Source organism: Zerene cesonia, chromosome 29, assembly GCF_012273895.1.
Source record: "Zerene cesonia ecotype Mississippi chromosome 29, Zerene_cesonia_1.1, whole genome shotgun sequence".
NCBI lineage: Eukaryota > Metazoa > Arthropoda > Insecta > Lepidoptera > Pieridae > Zerene > Zerene cesonia.
Genome location: NC_052130.1, coordinates 4,332,366 through 4,351,989, shown reverse-complemented (window position 1 = coordinate 4,351,989; position 19,624 = coordinate 4,332,366). Strand labels below are relative to the sequence as shown.

The 19,624-nt window shown below is 31.1% G+C and overlaps 2 protein-coding genes across 2 annotated transcripts; both read right to left on the bottom strand.

Annotated features, from left to right (window-relative positions):
• Positions 1-4,121: 4,121 nt before the first annotated feature.
• Positions 4,122-5,499, bottom strand: LOC119837898 (cecropin-like). Its single transcript, XM_038363681.1, has 2 exons — positions 5,255-5,499; positions 4,122-4,742 (listed from the first exon to the last, which is right to left on the bottom strand). Exons 1-2 carry the CDS (start codon positions 5,348-5,350, stop codon positions 4,647-4,649), a joined length of 192 nt encoding a protein of 63 aa, XP_038219609.1. The 5' UTR covers positions 5,351-5,499; the 3' UTR covers positions 4,122-4,646.
• A 3,865-nt stretch (positions 5,500-9,364) lies between these two features.
• LOC119837899 (cecropin-like) lies at positions 9,365-14,202 on the bottom strand. Its single transcript, XM_038363683.1, has 2 exons — positions 14,036-14,202; positions 9,365-9,738 (listed from the first exon to the last, which is right to left on the bottom strand). The coding sequence occupies exons 1-2, from the start codon at positions 14,129-14,131 to the stop codon at positions 9,643-9,645; spliced, it is 192 nt and encodes a 63-aa protein (XP_038219611.1). The 5' UTR covers positions 14,132-14,202; the 3' UTR covers positions 9,365-9,642.
• Positions 14,203-19,624: the final 5,422 nt, after the last annotated feature.

The following is a 19,624-nucleotide window of genomic DNA, read 5'->3' as shown; positions in this document are numbered from 1 at the left end:
GTTTATTTTATTTTATTACTAGACGGCTCCGCCCGGACATCAAAATTCTTTTATCCCAAGGGAGCATTAAATCGGGATAAAAAGTACCCTATCCCCCAAGTCAGCTCATACCTTGTCTGTATATCGAATTTCAGCTAAATCCGTTCAGTAGTTTTAACGCGTTTGACGGACAAACATCCAAACAAACAAAATTTCACAAAACAATGGTAATCTCAGCAAGTATATTGCAAATTATTATTTTTATATTGTTTCTGATACTATTGACTCATGTAATCCAATCTACAGCCATTTCATCCCAAACCAAAATTAGCGTGTAGCCATAGAAACTATTTAACTATTAAAAACATAACCTTTCATATAGAAAGAGGTATGCCTCTTATACGTATAATCTACACTAATATTATAAAGAGGAAACTTTTGTGTTTTTGTATATTTATAACGGTTTTACGCAAAAACCAGCAATTTTTAATTATTACAGTTAATTACCAATCGTTTAAAGGGCCTCCATCGTGGTTCAGGGGCTGCCTGCGTAACGAAAACTAAAGCAACGAAGAACAAAAATAATGCTTTAAAATTCATTGTTAAACTACAAGTTTCTGAATGTGTTTAGTTAAATCGCGCCACTTTTATACGTTGATGAAATATTCCTTGTATTTCCGCACATACCAAATTCTTATATTTTACTGGCATTTTAACATAGTCTAACATAATACAATATAATTTTTGTTTAGAAATCCAATTATTAATATTTTTACAACCCCTATAAGATATTAGTTTTGCTATGATAATATGATAATAATGTAACATCGTCGGACTCATATTGGCCATATGAGTCCGACGATGTTACATTAAAAAATTATTAATAAACTAGTGTATAAAAATAACAAATATGAATAAATTAAAGTCCGCCAAACTTGATTTACTAATAGCTTTTCACCCTAGTCGCAGAAAAGATAGACCAGGAGATTCCTCGCACGTTCCCGTTCCCATGGGATTTCCGGGATAAAAATGTTTTTTTTATGTCCCTCCCCCGGTTCTAAACTGCCTCTGCACAAATTTTCAGCCAAATCGGTTAATCCGTTCTTGAGTTATAAATAGTGTAACTAACAACACTTTCTTTTATGTATATAGATATATATGAAGAGGGGCTGCACAGTAAAGATGGTTATAATCAACGTATTTATAACCCTGATACGGATATTAAGCCAGACATATAAATGACAATATTTGCATTCAGAATGTCCACTGTTGACACTGAATGAACGTTATTAATTGTAAATTGTTCCGGATTATTTATACATTTGGACACTAATGATTGTATACTGAACAACCAGCGATAATTCCACGCTGAAAGCATGTAAATACAAGATAAATGCATTGTTTATTTAAATCAATCAAATGGTCTGTCGATGTTATTTCCATAAACAACTGCCAATAATTCTATAACAAATACGTTATAAGTTCATATTCTAAACCATAATAGTTTTAGCCAAAGTTTATTTCTATTTGTTCATTTTATATTGAACTATCCTTACTTCACACTAATATTAAAAATGTGAAAGTTTGTTTTGATGTTTGTCCATCAATCACGCTGAAACGAATGAACGGATTTTGATGAAATTTAGTATACATACTGACTGACTTGGTTGATAGGATACTTTTTACCCCCCCTTGGGATAATACAGGGATTTCCGTATACGAGCGGAGCCGCGACGAGAATCTAGTGTATTATAAATGCGAAAAAATTGTTTGTTTGTCTTTTATATCACGTTACAATGGAGCATAAAGTATTTATACTGAAGATAAGTAGGAGGTTAAAGAGAAATATAGGCTACTTTTACCACGTGGAACCACCTCAGACCCATCCCTATTTTCTTTAGACGAAGTCTTAGAATTATATAACAGCAATATTACAATATAATTCTATTGCTGACTTTTACTTCGGAGCCATCACTATTCTGTGACCCATAATATTAATATACTTTTCTGTTAAAAATCACTCACTGTGACGTAGAAACGAAAGAAAAACAAATAGATTTTCACATTTATAAAATTACTAGCTGCGCCCCGCGATTTCACCCGCGTAAGTCCGTATCCCGCAGGAATATCGGGAAAAAACTTGCCTATATGTTATTCCAGTTGTCCAGCTATCTACGTACCAAATTTCATTGAAACCGGTTCAGTAGTTTTTGCGTGAAAGAGCAACAATCACACACATATTTCGCATTACAAACCTTAGCATTTATAATATTAGTAGGACTAATAGGATTATTTAAATATCAATATTATATTTTTAAGTACTATCTATGTATAGTAAGAACAAACACTTTCAATAACGAAAAACGAATACTTATTTTTTCTTAATTAACCTCAATTCTTTATCTACCTTCAGTTTACTAATTACGCATACTAAAAATCGACATTTACAGCGTTAATATGCGTAATTTTATGGCATGACGTCAAATGCATAAAATAAAAAACAGGCATTTTTATTTGCCGCCATACATACAAGGTCAAAATAAATATTTCACTAAGAAAATATTGTGCCAGTTATTTCAAAAGACCAAGGAAGGTCAACCCACATTTTTATTAATGTATACTTTTCACGGAAATTTATAATTTTTAACGATAACGATATAATGTTTTTAAAACAGTATTTGTTGAGTTAATTTGTCTATATTGGTGGTAAAAGGGAGTCCCCTATACTTTTTCGGTTGGTATTAGTTATTCATTTGTATGAAACCGGTTTTTATTTTCACAGTACTGTATAATATGATGAATCACTATTTGTTAAAGTGGTTAGTGCTTAACAATAAAGTGATCCTTTAAACGATTTTCGGTTGAGACTAAAAAAGAAGCGTTCAAATTTGTCGGACAAATTGGCAAAGAATATTTCCTTTAGGCATATCCTTTTGTGGTCGAGATTGCTGTGTATAAGGACACCTTTTGTATAAAATATTAGTGACTAATTACTTCGTATAAGGTTCATTTTTTAGTTTTGTAGAATGAAGCATTATAAATAATTAAATCTTCATCATCAATCAAGTTATTCATATAACAGTTTAATATATTTATTAATGGGAGTCGAGAATGCTTCACCACGGCCAGCTCGCATCGGGGAAGGTAATAGCTTCTCAATTGTCAATATTATTGTGATTCCTGCGATATGTGGTGGCTATTTAATCAAGACAAGTTCGATAATATAATATAATTAGACGGATAGCGAGGTCATTATAATGGGGTCTGTTTTTGGTACAGAATCCTGAAATACAATTCAACTAGCTTTTGCCCATGGCTTCGCATGCGTTAAATTTGGAGTAGTTTATAACATGTTATTATACATATAAACTTCCCTCTTGAATCTCTCTATCGCTTAGGAGAAACCCCGTTAAATCCGTTGCGTAGTTTTAAAGATTTAAGCATACATAGGCATACTCAAATGTCAAACACTAAAAAAATCATAAAACAAAATTGCCTTTTATGTCAGTACATATAAAGCGACTTTGTTTTATACTATGTACTGATTCATTATAATATAATACACTAACACAATCACTCACGACGTACAGCGTTATTGCCAATATAATAACAAAAGGCGTCACAAAAGATCTATTCTCAATTATATAATTATATTATACATGATACATAGATGTCAGTCGTTTTTGCATATAATATAAATGCGAAAGTTTTTGTATGTCTTTCTTTCACGTCGCAATGGAGCAATTTTTTGACACAAAATCAAATCGAGTGATAAAGACTGCTTATCACGGTGAAATGTCTCATTCTTATGGGGATTTTCTTCTAGGCAACAGCTAGCTAATTAATATGTGATAGATCTGGCCGTAAAAAGCAGTGGTGGCTCAGTGGTGAGAACCTCGGTCTTCAAAAATCGATAAGTCGGGGTTCGAGACCGGGTGAGCGTGCAGGAAATAAATTGATTTGTCAATTTATCGGCACATGTGGATAACATCACCACTGCTTAAAAAACGGTGAAGGAAAACATCGTGAGGAAACCGGCAAGTCCAAGAATAAAAAATTCGACGACATGTGACATCTGCCAACCTGCAATTGTTAACCTATTTTTTTTTTTCAATATTTAAGATATAACAAATAAAATATTGTATATGATTTCAGACTTTATTTTATATAAAATGTACAAAATAATACTTTTCTATGGCGATATAACAGAACTTACAAATAAATTAATAAGAGTATTTAGGCAGTAAATAGGATGCCTAAATTACAAAAGACGGCTTCTACAAAGCAAATTGTATATACTACCACAAAACATATTTAAGTAGTAATATTATGTAGTATGAAATAGTAAATTAGTTTTGTCACAATTATAACCGAAAAATGATGAAACGTTCTTTTCAAAATTTACAAAGTATGTTAGAAAATTTCTTCAAGAAGTAAACAAAATTAACAAACTTATCTTTTTACGATTTTCAGGGCCAGTTTAGAATACTTTGTGATAAAGTCACTGATTTTATATTTAACACTTTTAATAAATGATAAATCAGAGTCATGAATAAGTTATGAAACCGGGCCCTTATACTAGCGTCGAGTGTTGATATAACGAAACAGTTTGGATTGTGATCCCGTCTATGTAATTAAGGTTATTATTCTAGATGCTTCTATTTCTTCTATTTCCCTTTGTAAATGGACGTGGCCTGACCAACCACTGCCACCGCTGGGCCTGCCTTGATGATTCCATCGCGAATGTTCTGTCCCATGTGTTCCTGAAAAATATAGCAAATAAAAATAAATACTTCGTTAAGACTAAAATATGGTTATAGGATTTGATTCGTTAAAATTTTGAACTTATAATAAAAATTTTCTATTATAAAATGCATGAAATGTTTTCTCTACATTACAATGCAAATACGAATATTGTAATTATATTAAGAGATTATTTTAATCCATGTAGAGTTAAACGCATGACTCTACACGATTGATAACAACAGAACAATTTTAACAGTACAGAACCAATTGTAGAGTCTCAACAACATTTTATGTGAATATTTTAAATGAGATTGCTTCATGTATCTCTAGAATAGACTCTTGTATACTGAATATAATTTCTATCAGTTGATAGTATGCGTTATTTAATGTTGTCCTAAGAAATACTCTGAAACTGTATGTGCTTTTTTATAATACAGTATTTCAGCGAGACACATATTCATGGGATGTGTATAAATGCCATCAAAATTTAAAGCATACATGAGAAAAAATAAACATTAAAAATACTCACAATTTTCTTAAATATCTTCCACTTGGGAGCTGCCGAAACCGCGGTAAGAGCGAGTACGAACGCAAACACGAAAGAAAATATCTTAGCGAAATTCATTATGATATATTTTTATGTATTATCTTGCTTCACACACAAGTTGTAGTGATCTGAAGATGCATTCGAATACACCGCTTTTATATTGAAGAAACTAGCTTAGTTAGTCATGTGGTTAGAGCATTGGTGTAAACAAAAATAAACTCTATGCGGTTCAGTTATGGTCGAAGATAACTGTTGGCTTAACTGAATGTTGTTTTGTCACGGGTCAGAAGGGAACTCCCGAAGAACTTGATAAAGTGATTCCTCGTTTGCGTATGAATTTAATATAAACATTTCTTATGATTATATGTGAGGCATTACATATTTTAGTGATATTTTATTAGGGGAAGTACCTGGAAATAAAATAAAAATACAATAACATCAAAAAAAAAATAATTAAAAATTTTAACTGATCTTGTACAAAAAATTAAAAAAAAACTAATTAAATATGACTGCCTGACTCACTTAAAATACAAAAATTTCATTGGGAAATATGTATATAACCAATTCAATATATTTATAAGCGTAAGAAACAGAAAAATTATCTTTAACACTACTTTGTTCAATTAAAAATACTGAAATGTAAATAACACTCAAAATATAACATGATTGACATTAACCCTACTAATATTATAAACGCGAAAGATCGTTAGTATGGATGGATGGATAGATGTATGGATGTTTGTTGCTCATTCACGGCAGAAAACGCTTATAGCATCTGTAGGAAATTTGGACTACACAACTTTTTCTTTTTATCCGCGACTTCAACCGCATGATTCTAAAGACTGAGTAGGTAATATGAAGTTTCATGTTTAACAGCACAATTATTGGTCTTTCTTTGATTGTAAAATTTATGAGAACTTTTTAAAAGTCAAATATACAGTTTTACAGAAAAAACGACGGCAAATTTTGAATAAGAAATATGTACATTGCTTAAAATATGACTGTACAAGTTTTAAGTTTATCATAATTCTATGAAAAGAAGCAATGTATAAAATCCTAATCGCTGTAATACAATAACAATAGATTAGCTCTGCACTCAGCAGCACTCATAGAGTGAGATTGCCAATACTTTATCTTGTATATAAATATGTGCATTTAAAACTCTTGTTCTTGGGTGATAATCAAATTAAATAACTTTCTTCGTCGTACAGTAATTTTATTTATTCGTTAACCAATATAGCTTTAATACGATGTTATAACTGTTAAATCTATTAAATAAACAGTAAAATAGTGAACCTTTCATAGTATAAAAATTACGTTTTTAAATAACATGATGATACTGTTACTGTGTATATATCAAATTACTTTTTGAATCCTTAATTTCTTGCTTAATATTACAAACATTAAAGTGTATTTGTTTGTATGTCTTTCTCTCCCGTGTGATTTATGATACAAATTTTTGACTGGACTTAGCTAAAAGGCTAGATGCTGACAAAGGCTTTTTCTAGATATTTAATAGACTAGAGAGTGACATGGGAAATTGCTTTCCGAACCGATGGTATATGGTAAAACTATCTTATGACGATTAAAAAGTGCTTCTAGAAGAAGTCTAATTGAATAAATAAATGTTCGTGTTTGGATTGGGTTCGAATTAATGCCGCAGTGAAACATCCCATTTCCATTGAACTTTCCTTTAATTATGAAAGATGTTTTCAATTATGAAAGTGTTCCCGAACAATTACGACGTTGGAGCCTTCAAGCAAACAGCGTATATGTCACCAAAAGGCTGGCAAATCACCTGTAACACTTTACAGCACTTAACATAAGGTGGCCCATTTGCTCCTTTGTTTGCTCTGTCATAAAAAAAAAGTTTGACGTGAAAGGAAAACTAACAAACACACTTTACATTTATGACATTAGCACATAAGAATCTCAATTCTTTGATTACTATTTGCTTAAATTACCTATCCTAGAGTTGGTTTCAATTTTAATTTAAGAAAATAGAAAGAAATAGGAAAATATAATTATGATGGACAGATACAAAAAGATCCAGTAGAGGTTAAATCGGAACTTAAATACAATACAAATACTACACAACATAGAACACTAATACAATAAAAATACAAACATATTAGTATTTTCTTGTGTTTGATTTCACGCGAGTATTATATATTATATTATTAACCCGACATTTCGAACACTTTACAGCGAGCGTGGTCACGGGGAGACTCCTATAATATAATGAATAAATCGCGTTTAAAATCTGTTAAAAAGTTTTTAATTTCTAAATACAAATATATTTACAATACAATTATATTGATATAATGATTGCCTCTGCGTCTGATTTTTAGTGGATGATAACCCTTAGACCATTGAGTTTATGCTTCAGCTATAGTTATTATAGGGCTATTAGTATAGTACCCGAGTTGTGAAGATTCAATAATGTATTTTACATCATAGCGAGCTATCAACTATACGTTCAAAATGGCAAGAATTTCATTATTACTGCTAGAACGTTAACTTAATTGAAATTCATTGCGAGATTAAATAATTCCGTACTACTTTATTCGGGATTTCATTCATCATTAGTTTAAACGAATTTTCCAACAAATATTATCATTTTATATTTATTTTCCATCCGCCGTTTCGCTCACGTTTTCAAAGGATATGATGTACTGTCGGGTTTTTTCCACATAGTTTAGTAGATTCCGGGATAAATACCATATTGTATATGTCCTTTCTCGGTCACAAACTGTAGCAAATTTGATCCCAATCGGTTAAGGCTAAAGATTAAAGAAAAGACAGACAGAGCTGTTTTCGCATTTATATTGATAGGACGGATCAGTAGTGATAAAATATAGTATCGAATGCAATATTAAATGTAATTATAATGACTATAAACATGAATAGAAAGCACCCATAAAATTAATTTATTGTTCCATTATATTCATCACCGACATGTATGGAAATAAACGCCTACAAATTAGAAAATGTCATATTCCCGTAATTAAATTCAGTTCTCTTTATATGTACCCAATATTGTGTCTGCACAATGATTACACAGATAGACAGTTTTTATTGTTTGTTTAAACGCGCTCATCGCAGGAACTACTGGATTAATTACATTTCTTCGCTGGATATATACATGATTCCTGAGTGCTATAGACTATTTATGTGCAACGGACGAATCCGGGTAACTTCTGGTGAAATTTTAAATAGTTTTGCTGCAAATTTTAATTTTTATCATGCAAGCAATCTGTTATGTAAATTTTGAAAAAGCTATACAATTAGATTCTTTAAGCTGTTTCCACATTTTCACGCCATTTAATTACCTCTTGGCTTGAAAAAAGCTTCACGGTATGGGTATTTTAAACATTAAAGTTATAAATGCATCATAATTCAACATGTCAATAAAAGACAACGTGTTTCAGTAATGGCGTGATGAAAAAGGAATTTATTTCTCAAAGACAATATATCCACATTTATATAGATCGTAGACAAGTACGGATATCCTAAAATAATGATTATTTGATGTTACCTGTTTATTTTTAAAAGAATCAATACGGTTTTAGGCGCAAAAACCGAGACACAATTTCTGCAATAGGGATAAGTTTACTTGAAATATCCTTTGTTACCTGAACGCCTGTTACTGGTTTTTTAATAATTGTCATTTAATCATTACTTATTTAATAAATAGTTTCATATTTCATGGGTCTATAAATTATACTTTACGCTGAAACACTTATTACAGCATACCTAAGTAATATGATATTACCGATGTAAGATTTTTTTTTAATAGTTAACATTGTACGAAAATCGATTAAGCTTTTAATTAAATAAAAAAAATCCTTTATTCTCATATCAAAAATAACAAGAAAATACCTTTTTCATTCTATTTCTTTCTTGTATCGGGTCGTTAATAAATAAGCCCATACGTATAAGATTTTATATCAATTTAAATAAAAGAACTGAAGACAGCTTACATACAATAACTTATAAAGACATATACGTATAGTAATTAATAATTAATTGTGTAAAAAACTACTTGTAAATATTGTTAATTTTAAAATGATGGAAAATAAAATTAATAAAAATCATTTAAAATATTTATTTACAAAGTAATACTTAACTTTTTCATTATTCTAGTTAACAAATAAATAATGTTGAGTAAAATATACAATATCATAGACGCACTAGAAAGACAGAAAAGGGTCAATTATTATCATGGGGCTAGAGAACAATGCTCGATTATTATTATAAACAAAATTGTAAATTCCAATAATAGAGTGTAATATGCTTTCATGCGCTGTACCTATGTATCAGGTGCATTTGACTATTAAGAAATTAATATTAATTCAGGAGGTGCTTCACTATTTTCCCTTATAAATTGATGATGCCTGGCCCACTACTTCTACCGCTGGCCCTGCTTTGATGATTCCATCTCGAATGTTCTGTCCCATGTGTTCCTGAAAAGAGAGTATTGGATAAACTTCATTTCTGAATCATTTAATAACAAGGAGCCACAATAATATATAATAAATAAACTAAAAACTCGCTTTTATGACGGAATAGACAATATGTCTCAATTTTTCTTGTACGTCTGAATAGGCGTAAGAAAATTATTTAATGTTTATAATCTGGATGAAAACATGGACTCCTGGAATTATTATATTGTCATCCATCCAATCATCGATATATATGACACTTACTAGTGCGCTAAATTCGAATTTAATCTGTCAGTTCAAAATGGGTGAAAATCGAGTAAAAAGTTTCATACAAACAATTGCAGTAAAAACATGTTAAAAAACTCACAATTTTCTTAAATATCTTCCACTTGGGAGCCGCCGAAACCATGCTAAGAGCGAGCACGAAAGCAAACACGAGAGAAAATATCTTGGCGAAATTCATTTTTATATCTCCAATTAGTCTTGTTTCTTCACACACCAATTGTATTCTGGAGAAGTATTGGACCACATCGCGCTTATATTGCAAGTAAATAGCAAAGTTAGTAGTGCAGTTCGAATAGAAATGGTTATCAAATATGAACTCTATACCGTTGCGTTAATGTCGCAGTTGAATGAACATGAGTTAGATAGACTGATGTCGCCTTTGTTTTGTCTCGGGTCAGAAGGGAACTCCCGAAGCTCTCGATAAAGTGAATCCCGTGAAATGAATGATCGATACTTTAATTAATTATTTTACGTCACTGATAGCGCGTGTATACTGTAATTATGTTTCTTCTTTGTTTAGTTTCATTCTATGAGGGTTTTATCGTCTCCTTCGCGCATGTTTTAATTCCTATTTCTTGTATCAGTATAAGCTTAGAAGAAAGAAAAGATCTTTCCTTTATTTTTTTTTTTTTTTGTAATGGCCAATTCTTATGAAAATTCTTCGTATGAAAGTGGTTTTGCGTCACGTGTTCCAGTTTCCAAAAAGCCTATATATGTCTTCGCTTATACAAAAAAAAATCAAATTGGTGAAGCAGTTACAGAGATAAACTCGTGCTGTTTTATTTTCTTTAAATTCCCTACAACTTTAAAAAATTTAAATAAACTCAATATACCGACACATTTTTCATACAATTTATTACATGTTTACATTCTCCCCTAACTTAATTGCCTCGAGGACTTGTCAACAAAAAAAAAATTAAAATATTAGGTATTGAAATTTGCTCCCCAAAAAACCCATCATCCTTCATTCATCCTAACCTAAGAAATTAAAACATTCACGCATAGTGATTCCGCCCGTAGAAGAAAGTAAACAATGCTGATATTTTGTATGTGTGCGTAATATTTAACGTTTTATTGCGTTTATATAACTTTTTAGAGTTTTGTATGTGTGCGTAACATTTTATGTTTTATTGCGTTTATATTACTTTTAAATGTACATAAAGATTTATTGTACATAAAGCATTGAAATACAAAGTATGTTCCGTATAAATTTGCGTTTGGGTGCTTTTTGAAGATAACTTTTAATTTCATGATAATGATATAGGTTAATGTTATGCTTTATGTATCATGTATGATGCATAGTTAATATTTTTAAGTGTATAATTTAATATGTTAGGATGGGGATAGTAATATCATTATACGAGTTCCATATATCCTACTAATATTATAAGTGAGAAAGTTTGTAAGGATATGTGTATGTTTGTTAGTCTTTCACGCAAAAACTAGTGAACCGATTGCATTGAAATTTTCTACGTAGATAGCTCGACAACTGGAATAACACATAGGCAACTTTATATCCCGATATTCTTAAGGGATACAAACTTCTACTTCTACTAACAAAACTTTCGGGGCGCAGCTAGTATAATATATAGTTTTTAGTTAATGAATTTTTAATATGTTTTTTTGTAACTAATGTAGGTATAATATAATTTATTTTATTGCATGAATGAAACAAAAAGAAACATATAAATAGCTGAATACTACTCAACTGAAGGTCTTATCGCTTTAGAGCGATTTCTTCCTGATAACCTTTGGTAAAAAAGAGCATAATGATGAAGTAAAGATTATACCGAATTAATTATAAATAAACACAAACATGCAAATAGTAATAGTAATATTAATTGAAAACTGTCACCAAGGCTCAAGGTCTATTTTTATATGTACAGTATGCAGTCAGTCATATGAACTATCTAGGTAGGTTGTATTATATGAACTTTGGGCGAAACTGAGGTCAGTGCCTTTGTTCGCCTTAATTAGGAATCACGTCCGCTCTCTTGAGTCTTTTGGTTATGAGGTAACACGGAAATACAGTCGAATTTATAACGTCCTCTTTTTGAAGTTGGTTGTTAATTGATTTGGTGGCCAATTATTTTGCAGCTCAGAGCAACTGCAAACTCAAACTCAAACTCAAACAATAATTCATTCAACTAGACTTCCTATCTATTTAAATCGTCATATTACATAGTTATAACATTTTCCGTTTCGGAAGGCAGATTCTACAGAGAAGAGCCGGCAAGAAACTCTGTAGTTGCTCTTTTAAAATAATATCAATTTTACATTTAAATTTTACATAATATGTAACATGTACATGACAATGATACCAATAAACTGACCTGTGGTTCTTAAGCGACAACATTCCATGGACTGTCATCTTTCATATATTCATTAATGCTATACTAGGCTCTCTGAACTAATACGTTTTCAATAAAGTTTTTGAATTTAGCAGGGGCGCGAGTCCGATTCGCACTTGACCGATTTTATTATTTGACGCAGGATAGCTCTTGTCCTATTACGCATGGCATGAAGTGAACACTGTCAGTTGTCACCCAGTTATATTATAACAGTAACAATATTGGCGAATCAAAAATTGTATACGGCACGGCAAGACCTGTCAATAAAACTCGGACATTTCATAACAATTTTTGCTACACTGCATTGTGGAGCAGCGCGGGGTTTAATTCAATATTGTATGGTGTGCATCTCTTGGCTGACTGAATTTAGATTCAGTGTTTTCAATATCAATGAAATTATCACAAAACTTAGTATTGGGATGAATGCTATGAAGATACCAATGGATTTTGTGTGGATAAATCTCTAAACCATTTAATTGATTCATTCAATATTTGTAACCGACTTCAAAAAATGAGGTACATGTCTCCAATTTAATGAGCGCATCAACATTTGTATATTTGTTTGTTTGTTCACGCATAACTCAGAATTTATAAGTGGGTTTGAAATAATTTATTTTGAGTTATGTTCGAATTTTTCAACTTAGTTATTATAAGTCGAATTGATAAGTCGGGGTTCGAGACCGGGGCGAGCGTGCAGGAAATAAAATGATTTTTCTATTTATCTGCACATGTGGATAACATCACTACTGCTTAAAACGGTGAAGGATTATCATGACGAAACCGGCATGTCCAAGAATCAAAATGTTCGATGACATGTGCCATCAGCCAACCCGCACATGACCAGCATGGTGGATCATGGCCTGAACGCCTGGAAGCCGGTGTACCAGCTGTGGGAACATTTATGGGCTAATGAAGATGATGATAATAAATACAGTGTTTCAATAAAACGTTGAATAGTTTTCAAAATGTTTATTTCTTAAAAAATATTTAAAATACTGATTTCATTATAGTGTAATTATTTACAATAACACACTACATTGAGGTATACAATTACAATACATTTTTAATTATTCTATCCTTTTACGATTCCTGTAGCTTGTCCAACCACTGCAACGGCTGGCCCCGCTTTGATGATACCATCGCGCACGTTCCTTCCAACTTTCTCCTGTAAAGAAAAAACGAATGAGTGTTTTTTCATAAAATTTAACAAAAACCTGTCTAGGATTTAGAGTAATTTTTTCATATAATTTAATGTAAAAAGTCTGCTCTTATAAAAAGAAGCCTAGAGCTTACCCTATTCGAAAACAGTATTGTATTGATCTAAGTTGCTTATCTTCGCTACGCATGGAATATTTCTTAGACATACTTTTTCTTACTTTCCTATCTTTTAATCCTTTTTGGAATTATGAATAAATACCGAAACTGTATAAATCGGCGCAGCCGTTCTCGAGTTTGAGCGAAACTAACGAACACTAATTAATTTACGTATGTAAAAAAGATTTAGTTTAAAAAATCATAACTAATTTTTCGATTTTGTTGTATAAACCAATTCGTTTAAAATGTTCGCTAATAATGGCATAGGAACCAATACTATTTTTGATATGAATACAGAATATTTCTAAAGCACAGTTATTAATATCGACACAAAATAATAACAAACAACAACGTTATTAAAAACTTACGATTTTTTTAAACAACTTCCATTTAGGGCTAGCGTCCACCATACTCATTGCCAAAATGCAGGCGAACACAAAGAAAAATATCCTCGAAAAGTCCATTATTGTATTTAATTAAGTGTATTGCGTTTCGCAATATAGAAGACATGTACGTTTATGAGATAGATTGTACCGAGTTCAATTTTAAATACTTACAAAATGACTAATTTAAATCTGTAGTTAATATCGCATTGCTAGTCAAACGCGAACTCTAACTCCATAGAAATAAGAGTTATTTCATCACCGTCGTTAAATTGAGTGTTTCTTATGATTGTTGATAAAAGGTCAATATGGGTCAAATTGCTTGGAACATAATGAATGGGCGATAAACGTGAATCCCCTAAATGCACTGGGACCGGGGAATTATTGCGGGTGTGTAAACATTTTGATGCTTTTTATCGATGTGTTTGTGTGTAAATATATTCTATATTCAAAAATTCAAATATTTGTTTTATTTAGAATAATAACGAAGGTGCCTTTACTGTTTTATATACATATCTAGTTACTGATACTGGTTATTTATAGTTTTTGACAGAAAACTTTTTCTAATTATGTCTTATATATTAAATTATTTCCCGACCAAAGTTAACATTTCTATATCTTATCTTATACTTATAAAAATGAAACCCGTTTTCCTTGGTCACGGCATCACGCGTGAATGGCTGGACTGATTTCACTAATCCTTTTTTTGCTGTATTTGTTATTATTAGGAGAAGGTTCTTACGAAAAAAAAATATTAAGAAAATCTCTCAGAAATATTGAAAAATGTACATTTAATTTTGCATATTTTAAAAAACGCGAGTAACAAACGTCAATGTCATTCACAGCCATAGATTATATTTATATAAGGAGCTGAAATAGGGAGATGAAAGCGATATAACCGAATACCACGCGGGCGAAGCCGCGGGCGAAAAGCTAGTTCTATATAATTATTTATAATACGATGATCCGCGAACCAAATTCTTGTAATGTTATTAACTGAATCGACTGATTGTACGCGCTACACGGTTCTTTACCGTTTACTCATTGGATGCAATGCGGAAGCTTCTATGAGAAATCGTTACATATATGAATGAGTTAGCGACAATTGAAATACAATCATACACTAGATTTTTCGTAATAAATTTGAATTAGGATATAGATAAAAAGTATTACTGTCAATATATAAGAGTTGTAAAATCAAGTGTTTATAAAGAATCGTCAAATCATTATCTTTTATATTATTGGGTATTTGGAACAATTTAATTCCTTACATATCATTTAATTATTATATAATCATTTTACTTTATCAGCAGTTTCAACCTGATTCAAAAAAGGAGGAAATTTCCAATTTGACTATATGTTATGTGTTTGTTAGATACCTCAAATTTATCGACTGGGTGAACCAATTTCGATTATTCTTGTTTTATTTGAAAGCTGGAGACTAAAATAAGGTTTCATTTCATTAAATATTAAATAAATTATTATAGTTTCCTTCATTTTTCGAAAATACGTAATATTTCCTCTGATCAAACTCATTATCTTTTGATCTTACTGTCCATGCTTCTGGTTTTCATTCTTACGTCACGGGTCAAAAACAATATACATTAACAAAAACAATGGACTAGTAGCAACAGGAAAATAATAATTTAATTATATAGGATGCCATGATTCAATTACGACCGTATTTTTGCTACGGAAGTTGCTTTCAAACAAGTTAAGTTATTTTCTTTTATAATTTTGAATTCGGGCCTTGGTTCTAGTTTAATATTTGCAAAAAAAATATACGTTCATGTAAGAAATAGATCTTTCAATAAAGAAAACAATAAAACAGTACAAAATATAGAATTATGTATTATTATTAGAAGCCGAAATAAATTATACCATGTACTTAGCCAGATTCGGCTATATTCCTATTTCTCATTGCTTAATTTCATTAAAATACGATTAGCCATTTAACTAGTATCAAGCCATCGTCTTTATAATAATTCTTATATGAAAAGATCCGTTCCTGGGGAGGGAGGCAGTCCAAATTCTAAAATGGGACCAATCGACAACAATCACTACATAGTATAAAACAAAGTCGCTTTCTCTGTTCCTATGCCCCTAATGCTTAAATTTTTAAATCAATGCAACGGATTTTAATGGGTTTTTTTTAATAGATAGAGTGATTCAAGAGAAAGGTTTATTTAGCACCTTTAAACTACTCCGAATTAACGCGTGCGAAATCGCGAGCAAAAGCTTCTAGCTCTTTTTAAATAAAACTTCACTCGGACGAAAACCCGCGGAGTTGTCGAGAAACGAATCTAAACAAATACAGTCCTATGGAGTATCTTCTTCTTTCGTTTTTGGCAACTTTCGGCAACTCCAGATAAGCAATAGTAGTAAGATCAAACAACAATAAAAACTAGAGGAAAAACTTCGATAAAAATGTAATGCCTTTCGAGAACAATCGATTAAAGGAACTGATACATTGATACATCTCTGCAACGATCAAAATCACAAGAAACTTATTTAAATTGAAGTAACCTAGAAAGTTTATCCTTGACACGAGTAATTTTTTTCCTACAATTTGAGTGGATGGAAAACAGAAATCTTTGAGATAAGAGTCATACGTGTCGATTCAATATTGCTTTAGCCTCGTTAATTATCGTCTTTTTAAACATACTTATTGATCTTAATCTAATACCTTTATTTGCTAAGAATTTCCTACAATGAATACAGATAACATTTTGTATAGCTCGCTGAGTAAACATGATCTTCTGTATCTTCATTTAAAGGAAATTTACGAGTCAAAATATACGAAAAGAGTATTTCTATTAATTTAGTTAAGTTTATTTTTTCAAATTCTTAATAGTTAGTACCAAAATCAAAGCGGAGCTTAATCCAACGCAGCCTGAGTAATTAAAATCATTTCAGCAATTTTTGAGTTACAAGTGGTGCACACTCGCACACATTTTGAGAATTACAATATTATGTTTAATCTCTTCACAAAGTTCATTGTGCCCTGCCAATTCTATGCAAAACAGGGCTTAGTGATGTCGGAAGTTCGTATTTAGCAGATACAAAGTGGCCCAAAGCAGCTTATTAAGTCATTTCGTCTTTCAAAGATTACGATCTTTTGAAGCATTTGAGGAAAAAATATAATTTTTATTGCAAACGAAACTTGTTTAGACAGATAAGAGAATGTTTGATAGGGATCAAATATTTCTTAATTTCTTATAGAAGCGCTTTCGAGTCATACAATTATAATGCGCTAATTGCTATATAATTGCTAAATAAACATTTTACCATCAAAATTATTTTATTCTTTTGATCGATATGACGTTACCTCAGACGAAAAACGTTAATTTAGCGAAAAAACATCAGACATCGCGTTGTGGTCAAACTAAAAGATACATACACATCGTGAAATTCGTATTATGGCTACAATGAACAGGCTCACGATGCGTTGTCAGTCGACACAATACGTCTACATAGCAAAATTTCTGTTGTGGCTGGCATACGACATCGACGCGTTGTGGCAATGATGAAAAAGCATGACGCATTCTGAACATATATAGGTTTACTAATCCTTTTTTATTATTTGAAACAAATTTAAATTAGTACAAAAAGTCTATTTTAGCATTCTCATTGCCAATACCTGAAAAATACTTTGACTCAATTTTACGCCTACGTAATATTTGGACATTATCTCGTTCAAATTTCACAAGATGTCATGAATTATCAGTTCTTCTGCCAATAATTTTATATTTATTTGCTTTATATTTATTGATTTGTTCAAACATGCGAAATACCAAAGACGACCATTAAAATTATTATTTATATAACCATTAAATTATATAAATCATTGCGCCTTAAAAAATGAAAATATTAGTAATGTTGCTATAAAAAACTAAAAGGCGCGAAATATTACTAATTCATACACACTTGAAATTATATTAGACTGCAGACATCTAATAATACATAGCAACAAGCACTTCAAAAGATGTTTTCTTAACAAAATTGTTACGCACATATTTCTTTTCTTTTGTTTGAAGAGTTGAACAATTTAATACCTTCGGATATTGCCAAATATTTTCATTACATTTTTACTACATTAAACAGTTCAGGGCCGTATGAGATTATTTTTCTACAGTTTTCCTGTTTGTAATCGCTGTTTAGTTTAGGTAGCGACGAGTAAATAACGAATTGTTTTGAATTATTAAAAAATTTTCAATTTTACGTGGTTACTTTATGTGGTTGTTTGTTATTTACTGTATTTTTGTAAAAAGCTATTTAATATCCTAATAGCATATCACATTAATATTATAAATGGGAAAGTTTGTTTGTTTGTATGTTTATCCGTCAATCACGTTGAAACAGTACTTGCTATACAGACACAGTATGAGCTGACTTCGGTGATAGGATACTTTTTATCCCGATTATATGCTCCCTTGTGATAAAATAGGAGTCTTGATACCAAGAGCCGGGAAGAGCGTCTAGTAACAAATATTTCTTTAGGTGTATCATAAACAGTTTCTTTCCGTTAGCCGTAAAAAATATAATTTACGCTAAAACCTAATGAGACTTAGTTATTCCAACAGCATGTTAGAAAAAGCTTCGTGTTCAACAAAATAAAGGGTAACATTGCATGTAACGCCCTAATAAAATTTAAGCGAAGTGCTAGGGCTGGCTCGCTGTAGTTTATAAATCAGTAATTCGCTGACTATTAATTTGATGTGACCTTGTTTTGAACTTGGGTATACAGCTTTTGTTTCGTGAATGCCTTTTTATTATAGACATTCGGTTACTTTGTTTTATCCGTGAGAACTAATGGATTCTTAGCATGAACGCTTGGATAAACAATGCGAAAAATTATTACTATTCAATCTTTTTATCAGTAATGAAAACTGTATAATTAGGTATGAAATATAACTAATAACCGTCATAGGAGGTCGCGTCCCAGCAGTGGGAACATATAAGGGCTGATGATAACTAATATCTCTTACCTCTCATACACTTATCTGGTTGAGTATATAAAGACTTTTTTGATGTACAGGAAGCGAGAGAAATTGACGTGGATGAGATGTATATTTAATTAATTTCAGTTCAAATATCACACTGTTTAAATTTCCGAGCCAAATACTGAATATTAATTACATGAGGATCACTTAAATATACGATACATGGCTAAGATATTATTTCTGGCTATACAGGATGGAATTTTGTAATACCAGAGCATGTGCTCTTATCACTGAAGAAAGGGAATTTTACTAATTTTTATTTTATTTATTTATTTTTATTACAGCTAAACATACAATAAATAGTTCCTTTTACAAATGTAATTCAATAGTGTGTGAACAAAACGAAAAAAAACAATAAAAAGCTAAAATGAAAGAAATTGAATAATAAGGTTCCAAGTGAAGATTCTGACATACCCGATATAATCGCAGTATAAGGGAATAGTTTGTGTAAGTGTGTGAGTGTGTAAGTGAGTATATGTAGGTATGTTGTGTTTCTGTGTTTTTCTATATTTCCTGACGGATCAGCTGTGATATAATATTTTCTTTACTGTTACCTGTATATTTTAATTGG